Source organism: Vanessa atalanta, chromosome 23, assembly GCF_905147765.1.
Source record: "Vanessa atalanta chromosome 23, ilVanAtal1.2, whole genome shotgun sequence".
NCBI lineage: Eukaryota > Metazoa > Arthropoda > Insecta > Lepidoptera > Nymphalidae > Vanessa > Vanessa atalanta.
Window position 1 is genome coordinate 3,421,887 of NC_061893.1, and position 11,420 is coordinate 3,433,306.

The 11,420-nt window shown below is 32.5% G+C and overlaps 1 protein-coding gene across 1 annotated transcript; it reads left to right on the forward strand.

The window, feature by feature from the left end:
- The first annotated feature begins 9,580 nt into the window (after positions 1–9,580).
- LOC125073137 lies at positions 9,581–10,598 on the forward strand. The gene has a single exon (XM_047683841.1). The coding sequence runs from the start codon at positions 9,581–9,583 to the stop codon at positions 10,382–10,384; it is 804 nt and encodes a 267-aa protein (XP_047539797.1). The 3' UTR covers positions 10,385–10,598.
- Positions 10,599–11,420: the final 822 nt, after the last annotated feature.

An 11,420-nucleotide genomic window follows, 5' to 3' on the forward strand; every position in this document is an offset into this window, starting at 1 on the left:
CAACGGTGACTATACCAACTAACTATATTATAATAGGTATCAGTGACTGTGATGTCCTTCTTAACTTTTTATTTGTTTATCAGAATAACCCAATATTTTAAACAGTATGACTTCTGGTTTTAGTTCAGGACCTCGCGATCTGTGGTCTTATATCTATACCAAAGAGGCGTTCATTCACTGAGTATATAGATAGATTAAAAAATGGTTTGATTTCTTGTTAATTTAAATTGTTTTTAAAGAATATACCGCTATATTGGTTCATGCAACAGTAAGTGAACACACAGCAATAAGTTTAGTAAATAACATTACTATATGAATAAAGGATATATAACCTATCAAATTAGGTCATTAAATTATTCGTGATCATTTCAATAACAGTAACAATATATAATTATTATGATTTTAAAAGGCATTAGTTAAGTCATTTTAATGGTCAGGTTCTTTGACGTCATTTCAATCGTACTTACGACTTTCACACTTTATAAAAACGTCGTTGTTGAGTGTGTGTGTGTCAGTGTGTTTGTCCTATATTGTCAGTTAATGTTCTAAAGAATATAAGTTGTAAGTTTTTACTTAATATGATTGCATCCGGACCATCAAGGGCAATCGTGATGTTGTTCATCAAGTATTATTAGGGACAAATATTCTCTGATTCTACTATTTGATGATACTACTGAGTTTCTTATCGGTTCTTCTAGTAAAATCTACATTCCGAACCGGTGGTAGGTTTACGTCAATAGTGTTCTGTGATGATGACGAATGACGATTAAAAAGTGCATTTAAAGCCTAATTGAATGAAATATATTTTTGATTTTGGTTTTGGTCTCAGCAATTCTCCGCGGTACTTCATTGCGTAGTTGTAGATATTATGTACGACTGGTTTTGTTAGGCCCATGCAAGATTATTCACTATATATTCACTATGTATTAGGGTCACAAATGAATACGTAGTAAACAAAAAATCTGGTAGGAATGAAACGACCAATATTTAAAAATTTAAAAAATATGTGAAAAAAAATTGAGAAATTTTTAATTGTTCTTTTCACATTCTTCTCAAGACTGAGAGTAAGTTAATATTTTATTGCATTTTCATAGATTTCACGAGTACATTTTTGGAAAAGTAATTTTTATAAAATATTCTTCTTGGCAAAAGCTGATTTAGGTAATTCAGCTTTTGCCAAGTTTTAATCTTATTCCATTATATCTCGCTGTTCGAATCCTATTTCGTGGACACATGTTTGGCAGAACGTCATTATAAATATATAGATTTTCTCAAGTTGTTTTTCGTTACAGCCAAACATGAGATAGTGAAAACAAATTAATCACACGTGTTGTAGCTTATCTTTAGCTTGTCTGACACTGACGCGTAAAATATCTGTAATTTAAACATTGTGTTGAATTTTTACAAATATTACAAATCCGCAACTAATGATTCAATTCTAAGATTTTTTACTGGTAAAAGGGTATAAGTCATATTTATATAATATAATTTTCTTTATTAATAATAACCTGCAGCCGTGCGAAGGTGAGACGGGGCTCTAGTATCTAATAAAATTACTTTGTTGGACCAACATTTGTAAAAAATGAGTATAAAATGAACGAGATGAGTTTTCCCGCTGTATTAACAGTCATTGATCTCCAAGCAGTGTGCGCTTATTTTATTGGAAAATAACGGTTACCGAAGTCCTTAAATTGACGCGTACGGAGTGTTCAAACTGTATGATGATATTTTGTATACATTTGTAAATTGAATCGCTCAGTGTTATTGAACCCATTGTAAAAAAAATTTACAAACTGTACTGTATAGAAAACAAAAGTAAAAACCGGTAAATATTAGGGTAAGGCTTCGTCTCCTTTCGAAGTGAAGGCTGCGAGCTTGTTCACGCCGTTCCAAGTCTGGTGGGTTTACATATTAAGTCAGATTTTCATATCAATTCGTTTTTCTTAACTGACGATCTCAAATAGCGATCCTAAAAAGCCTGAGCCTGAATGTGTTCATAATTATTGTTTATAATTCATAAGGTGCCTTATTGCGGAATAAGGAAAAACATCACGTTACCTTCATATTTCGAATATTATCCACCAATCAGCATTCGACTAGTTCCAAATCTTCTTTTTTTGAAAGGGAGACTTCTGCCCAGTAGTGGGGCCTGTGAACTGTTACTTGACTCATAACTTTTATTCTTTCACGATTTCTATATATAATATGTAGTTTAAATGATGATAATTGGACGCCAAGACCCTTGCCAATGTCGACGGCACCACCAAGAATTAGCCATCCCTTACGTCACCAATACGCCAACAATCTTGAGAACTTAGATGTTATGTCCCTTGTGCCTGTAGATACAATGATTCAATCACTTTCAAAACAGAAACATTACAATATAGAGTATTATTATTTAGCGGTAACTATATGATGAGTAGGTTGTACAGGCTGGCACTAAGCTCCGCCACCGAGTAAGTAAGACTAAACGTATTCACAATTAAAGTTAACAACGATAAAGAAACAAACAAAACAAAAATTGCTGCCTGGAACATCAGCATGAGGAAACGTCAAACGTCAAAAAATATTTTAAGTATATAAACATATATATATACTACTATATAGTATATCGTAGTAACAACAGCACATCTGTTGAGATTAGAAAGATTGCATTATTGTCATCATTGAAGTATTATCGTTATTATAAAAGTTTAATAAAAATTAATATAAAATTTAATATACATATAAAGTATTCGCTACCTTCAAACATCATCCAGTCATCTTCAACAATAAGAATGACCATGTCAATGACCTACACTTGAAAAGTGAAAGGATTACGCTCAAAGAAAATAACAACGTAACTGTTTCAGACGAGAATAATTTTTGAAATTAATTTTTAAATTATATGTATGCAACTCGATTTATTTTATAGTGTATTTTTTACAAAAATCCTCTTTTTAAAATAAAGAAGTAAAGTAATAACCTGTAATTCTCCCACAGCTAGGATAAGAACTCTCCCTTTGAGAAGGTTTGGAGCTTATTCCACAAATATGATTCAATGTGGTTTTCATTTAACTGAAATTAGGCACATGTAGGTTTCCTCACTATGTTTTGTGTCACCTGAAGGTTAGTGGTTAACACCGCCCATAAAAAATTACGCAGTAAAAATATTAACCATTCCTTACATCACCAATGCGCCACCAACCTCGGGAACTAAGATGTTATGTCCCTTGTGCCTGTAGTTACACTAGCTCACTCACCCTTCAAACCGAAACACAACAATACAGAGTAATTCTGTTTAACGGAAGAATATCTGATGAGTGGGTGGTACCTACCCAGACGGGCTTATATAAAGGCATAACACCAAGTAAATAGAATTTCATTAATTCCACATGGAAATTCATTGGTGAGTGTGAACCTACAATCATTACTTAAAATGCACGCGTTCTAACCACTAGACCATTTAGGCTTTTAATAGATCACCTGATAATAAATGGTAATCACCAGTTAAGTGCCTGTAGTTATCGGAACATGTTTAAAGCAGCTGTCTTGTCATTTATGTCTTGGTAAGTCTGCTTGGGTAGGTATCATCCACTCATAATATATTTTCTTGCCAATACACATATCACCATAACAACAGCTCCCAAGGTTAGTGGAACATTGACAATGTAAGTATGTTAGTGGATAAAACATCTTATAACCTAAATATGCTATGGACGGTACTGATAATTTACTATCACCTGGATTATTCACCCGTTCACCAAACTATAGTAAAAAAGTGTTCTGCAGTATTTTCAACTCCGCTGCTCCAATGCGATTTTTAAGATATTTTCTGCCTCGCACAACCACTCTGTGAAACCAACTTTCACCGGCGTTTTTTCCGAACCGATACCTTCCAGAAAATAACGTACTTATTCCTTAAAGGCCGGCAACGCAACTGCAATCCCCCTGGTGTTGCAGATGTCCATGGGCGGTGGTAATCACTTTCCATCAGATCGTTTGCTCCCTATATTATGAAAAAAAAATATTTGTAACCCACATTGTTTAACGAATTGGCGACATGCCATTTATCTTCAGGTGCATTTGTCTGTCTACCTATACTATATAAAAAGTGCTAGTTTCATAGTTGTATAGTATATTTTGAAAAAATAATAATGAAGCTCGTGATGTACATTGTAAATTTCGCAGAACATGAGAATTAGAACTTGCGTGTCTATTGTGTCTGGAATCAGATTAACTTACTAACCCTTGACATCGTATCACACATATACACTTAGATAAGTTACGGAGATCCCATAAAAAGTACTAACTAAATGATATTAAGTAAACTACATCGTTTGAAACATTGTTAACAGGTGGGGACGAAATGTCCACGAATGGACTACAATTGATGATAGGGTTTTGAGGACATATAAGTGGGGCTAATTAGGAGAGTCTTATGTGGTAAGGTGACCTTCAAAGTCTGGTAGATAGAAGTAAAATAAAATTGACATTTTTTTTTAAGAAAATGTTGATAAAAGATTAATAAAAAAACAAAAATACATTATAATTACACAAGAAAATGTAAATTGTCTCACATATGGCAGAATTTCATTGAAATTCTCGTTTCCTCGCGAGATGAATTATAAAGACAAATTAAGCACATGAAAATTCAGTGGTGATTGCCTGGGTGACCCGCAATCATCGGAAAAGATGCACGCGTTCTAACCATTGGGCTATCTCGGCTCATAATAAATTGTCTATTATTGTTTTTTTTTATTGCTACAACTTATAACTAAACACTTGAAATTAACAATTTATTATTTTTAATATGATTTATTAAATTAAAAACGTATCAACGTGTTTTAAGGTGTATACAACTTTGAGCTTCAAAAATATAAAACCAAACAAACTTAAATTTAAAATAAAAATCCAATTTTAATAATAACTAATTGAAATATAATTGAAATTAAAGATAAAATACTATATTAAATAAACTTAAATGAACAATTCGTAAAAACAATGAGAATGTTTTTTCAGGAATCTATTTATATAATATTTAAAAAGTTTATTATGACTTAAACACTGGGGCTTCTGATGTAATATTTCTTTTGTAAGCATGTTAATGAAATTAAAATGGCTAGGACCTAATTTATAAAACAAAAAAAAATCATAAAAACAGTGTTTATTCTTAAATAAAGTCTATAAATAAAATATTTTGCTACAACCATCGCGACCTTTAAATGCGTGGAGCTGCTAGCTTAATACAATTTATCAAATAAATCTCAACTTTGACAGATCGCCTGTCTGACCTAATAAGTATAGCGTTGAAAAACTTTGAATAAAACGATGAACAAGAAAGCAATAAAGGCATTGAATGTGCTCGTATGTAGATCAATAGTGCAGTATAACTGGAACGAGAGGTGTGACACTGTATTTATTTGTGGAACACATATTACGGCTAAATGCATAATCGTGAAACCTGCTACGTTATGTCGTATATATTATTTACGAGCTAACATATCGACTGCCTCGTTGGTCTAATGGTGGACGCAGGTTTCGAATTTGCAAAATCAAATCTCCAGTGGTTTCAATAGTTTTTGAAATTTTGCATCGAGATATTCTGTAATTTGGTAATACTCTTGCCTCGAGAAACAGTTAGTCAGTCTTACGGTTGATTTTTTTTCATGTGGCGTCGGATTATGAGAAAAAAAAATAGCTGCATTTGTGTTTGCGTAGTCATGTAAAATGTTTTTCGTAGTTATCTAGTCTCCCTAGAAAATTGTCGCTGCGGCTGAAACCCTGCCTAGCCAAAGTGCCAAGAACCAACTATTGGTCACCAATTAATTTTACGGGCTTAAGCGACATACATTGGTCTAAGAAAAAAAGATGATGAATAATTTCATCATCTTTATCTAAATAGTATAAACCATAATAGGCTTTCGGGCTATCTGGAACAAGGGAGTGTGACACACTTTAAACTTCAAGAACTCCAGACCCAGGCAGTGACTGAGATTTTTTCGACGGGAAAACTCAATAATTTCTATCACCCGGTCAGTTATCACTCATCTTCTTCATTTTCTTCTCAAAAACAGACGTCCTACTGGACCACCTTTTTTACTTTATATTAATCTTGTGTATTGCTGACTTTAAGTTGTTCTGCAAAACTATTGTTTTTCAAATACCTGTCTCTAACGTTCCAATTTAATTCATTGAAATTGGAAAGCACTTGACATAGTTTTTCATTTCAATTAACGTGTATCGAATCTATAGTATAATAAATGGACATATAAAAACGGATCGAAGGAAACATGCGCGTGATTCGAATACGCAGCCAGTTCCGCGATCCGTGACTAAGCTCACTGGGTACTTACTCTTACTTTTTGAGACGAAATTTTTGTTCTAGCGCTTTCTCGAGTGAGGAAGTCTGAATTAGGCTTTATTTGGTTCTTGTGTATTAATAAAAAAAATCCAAATATTTTATGTATTATTTTGTTGACCTTATTTAAATTTAAAAAAGTAGATTTTTGTTTGTCTTCTCGTAACTATTACTGTTTATTTTTTTTTACAATAATAAATAAAATTAATATTTCGAAATCTATTTATAATGTTGGGTGCATTTTTAATTGATATTCATTTGTATTTTGTTGTATGTGTTACGAATTAGTAACAGTAACGTCTACATTGTAACCAAAAACGATGTAACTATAAATAAAAATAAATACACTATATTTAGTTTAAAGATTGCGGTGTTGATGTCACAGCGCTTGAGGAGCTTAATTGGTCAAATTCGCTTCTTCTAGGAAGCACCTCCATCACGCTATGTATATTATAACGGCATGTTATGGGGACACCTTGTTTCCATAAACGTTCAAGATATCGATTGATCTTCCGAAATATTCCTTGAGCCTTATAATAAAGGAGTTTCGAAATATCGAACAGGTTGACTTCCAGACAGGATATATTATATTTATATGATTGTATTTAACTAACATAACTTTGTATTATAAATGTTGAAAAAAGTAACTACTGAGTTTCTTGCGGGTTATTGTCGGTAGAATTTACATTTCGAATCGATGATAGCTTCACTTAATATAGTTTGTAAAATATCGATTAAAAAGTGCTTGTAAAAGCCTACTTGAATAAAGTGTATGTTAATTGACTGATTGTTCCTTACAAGGTGTGTGATGTGGGACGATGTCCACCAAATATATAGTAATGTTTCTCGAAAGTAATAATTACTTTCAGTTTACGCTACAGACATTCTAGCTAGGTTGTAAAATATTGGTCTTGTCTCGAGGTTTTTGACAATCACTCAAGACGGAAGAATATTTAGGTACCCTAAGCATTGACTAAATGAATCTCAAGAGAAGATTCCGAATTCAAAACATCTCTGAATTTTCAGATGAGATTTTTAAGATAAAAATATACTTTAAATTACGTACAAGACATTCGTAATGATGAAGAAATCAAAATTGATTTACTTACGAATCGTATATATTAGTAAATACTTTTGCCTTAATTACAGTATTGTAGTACAAGTAATTGACTTATGTTACAACAATTAATGTCATTAATAATCTTTTATAAAATTTTATTCATAATATATAAGTATATATTTTAAAAAAATATGATTACCGTTGATATAGCCATTCCTGTTACGAAGATATTAAATAAAAAATATATATTTAGATTACGCCATGCCTCAAAATTGTAACATTATAATATTTTATTTTATTAATAAATTACCAAGAAAAAAAAACCTTGGACGATATATTTTTTACATTACATTAAGAGCCTGTAAATTTCCCACAGCAGGCCACCTCTCCCTTTGAGGAGAAGGTTTGGAGCATATTCCACCACGCTGCTCCAATGCGGGTTAGTGGAATACACATGTGGCAGAATTTCGTTGAAATTAAACACATGCAGGTTTCTTCACGATGTATTCCTTCACCGCTGAGCACGAGATGAATTATAAAGACAAATTAAGCACATGAAAATTCAATGGTGCTTACCTGGGTAACCCGTTCTAACCACTAGGCCATCTCGGCTCGATATATACAATTAATATATTTATATAATTAAAAAAATATCGTCATTGCTCGTGTTCGTCTCATACTAATTCAATTACATGTTTTATGAAAACCAAATCAAGATAAATTCAACTATTCTATAGAAATTATATAAATACTAAAAAAAATATGCAGTCAATAAATAATTAATTTAATTAATTAATGTAGGTGAATTGAGGCCAGCAAAGTTCATATCATTCGACATTAAAGGTAGATTCTAATTTCCGATCTAGAATCTTCACGACATTTCAAAAGAACTTATAACGTACTTACTTTCTTCAATAAAATACAACGAAAAAAAATTTTTTTTTTCATTTACTGTTTCTTACTATATTATTATGTGAGTATATTTTTGTTATTACATAGTGTTTAATTTTATAATAAGATTATGTTTGCACATTTATACAGCTGTATAATAATGAGGTGTTATTTATATTTTTATCGAGGTTTTTTTGTGTATTTTGCACCAAACAACAGTGACGTATTACGTTTATTAAATATATTATTTTGATATACAACTTTTAATACTGTTTCTTTTATCCTCAATGTAGTCACTATTATTAAATTCATATAAAACCCTTTCTTATCTACAATAAATATACTCTTCAGTAAATGAAACAGCAAATATTATTTTGCGTGCGTATAAAACCCTTCATTGTGTACATTGTATTGTATTCCTACGAAGCTAATTTAATAAAAGTTTTCCTATATACATTTTTACTACGCCTTTTTGAACAATGATTTCTCTGCGATCTAAATTCATATCTAAGACTTCAGTAAATATATTATTCGTAATAAAGTTCACGTCTTCTTGTAACGTGAAGCCTTATAAACAATATAATAACCGCACTAATATTATCAATGAAAAAGTAAACTTATTCAATGAACTTGCTTGTACACCAGGTTACATATTATTTTTATGTTAGACACTAAGTCACTAAGTCCAATTGGTGATATTTTCACCATTATACGAATCCGTCTGTAAAATATACTAATCTTACCCAATAGTTCAGTAATATGGGTTTGAAAATATTGCTTAGGATAAATTATCGCACTCTTGGTACCGTCCATTCATTGTTCTGAGATTACGTAAAAAGGTAAATGAACTCATAACCTGTTTATATTTCATTTGTAGTGATTTATTTTCCTTATATATTCAACATCATATAAAGTATAGATTTATATCTATATTAAGGTTGTATAGAAACCCAACCGAACTATATACTTATATTAACTAATCTAGAATATATAGAAACCGTTCTTACGGTAGCGCCTCTAGTTGTAAATAACATATTAACAGTACTGGAATAATTGTCCATCATATTAAAATAGTTTAGCGCCATAATGATCAAGTTCACGACCTTTACAATGATCGCACAGGCTTTCGCCGATGCAACATTATGAAACCTGGACTCTACTTTTACTAGCGAACTGTGAAAGTCCAACTTATTTCGGTTTTTTCTACGGGGCTAAAGCGAGGGGTGCGGAGAGAGACTATTTAAAGTGATACAAGCTGCGCCGGCGCACAGTCTATTTCTAACGCTACAATGTTTAAGACGGTCGCTTTTATCACGCTCGCGGCTTCTTGCCTCGCTCTTCCCGCCCAAGATACAAGTCATTCAAACAACGAGCTCGATGGCCTCACCGACTGCCTCAAGAAAGACTCAACAGCATGCCTCAAGTACAAATTTTTCTCGTACGTTGACAAGATGATCGGTCAAAAGGAAACGTTTTCACTCACCGACGGGGTGACAGTCGTGCGAGCGAGCGATGTACCTCCGGAGACAGGCGCGCCTAGATCTTTAGATCCTGTTACCAAGATGAAGAATTACTTCGAAACGCATTCCTTGAGAGTTGAAGTTAAAGGTTCTGATGTTATTGATACGGTGTCGAGTGTCGGTCGAGCGTTAGAAGACACGGTTACATCGTTGACAGATGATGATTTATCTGAAGAAGGAAGAGGGAAGAAGAAGAAGGCACAAAAGATCCTCGGTCCACTACTGGCGGCTGTTATGTTGAAAATGATGGCCCTATTGCCGCTCGCGATTGGTGCTATAGCGCTGATTGCTGGTAAAGCGTTGCTGATTGGTAAACTTGCGTTAGTGCTGTCGGCAATAATTGGTCTGAAGAAACTCCTGTCGCAGCAGAAGCATGTGACGTACGAAGTGGTCGCACACCCTCACCACACATCGAGTCACACATCTAGTCACGATTACGGTGGTGCCAGTGGTTACGGTGGTGATGCGGGTGGTTACAGCAGTGGCGGTGGCGGTGGCGGTGGCGGGCACAGCGGGGGGTGGGGTAGATCCATAGATGCGCAAAGCTTGGCTTACTCCGCGCAGAAGCAATAGCTTTCCGTGACCTAGTATAACGACCTCTTTACAGACGATTTCTCTGCGTTATTTATTCCTCTTGTGTATGTGATGTGCGTATTTATGACTGAATTGATATATAAGTAAACCTTATAGGTGATTTGTAACTATATATTATAGTTTATGTATTATATATTTAACTAAACATAGTTAATCTAGATAAAAATATTTATTTTAATTTTCTCAATGCGTACCTGGCTTTAATTATGTAAATTAATATATTTAAGTTATATGTAAGACCTTCTTTGTTTATTTTTGTTTTATCTATTTTTTTTTCAGTTTTGTTTCATCTGTTCGCTAAGTCATGACGTACGTTCATTTGTTTCGTACTATTTATCTTTTCGATTCAGTATTTGTACGTTTTAAGATATTATAATTTATTTTATTTTTAAGTATTTCTCGCTTTATATTAATTTATTAATAAAAATCAAAGAGATTATTATGAATATTAAATAATAAATGAGTGTTTTGTTTTTTATTTCAATAACAATCAAATTATTAATATTATACAATAATTTAGTAGTAATAATTATGAAACAAAATGTATAAATAATACAATTAATTAAGACTATATTAAAAGAAAGATTCGTACATGCGATTATTATAATTAAAACATATTCGCATCTGTAAATGTTTAGTCAAATCTAATAGTCTTGGTGCTTTTTTAAATATAACGCGTTATATTCAAGAAAGCCTTAAATAAGTCTTAATAGAGTTGATGGAAAAATGAGGTTAATTTAAAAGAAATTGCACACAAGATTAATGAGAGAAGGTACGGTAAAAGCTACAGGAAAAGCGGATATGCCTTCCATCTTTGTTAACATCGTACAAAGCAAAATATCTCTTATAGAGTTTAATATAGAGACTACAATCCAATAGAGATACTTCTATACCATGTTCTTTTATACCATGCAAAGAAAAGTAACTCTCATTATAAAAGGGTTACTGTTAAGAATTAACGTATTATAATTGATGTTTCATTATAGAATTGTAATACTTATATACGTACAATTAA

Coding starts and splice junctions, on each gene's coding strand:
- LOC125073137 (XM_047683841.1), top strand. CDS start 9,581: ATGTTTAAGACGGTCGCTTTTATCACGCTCGCGGCTTCTTGCCTCGCT.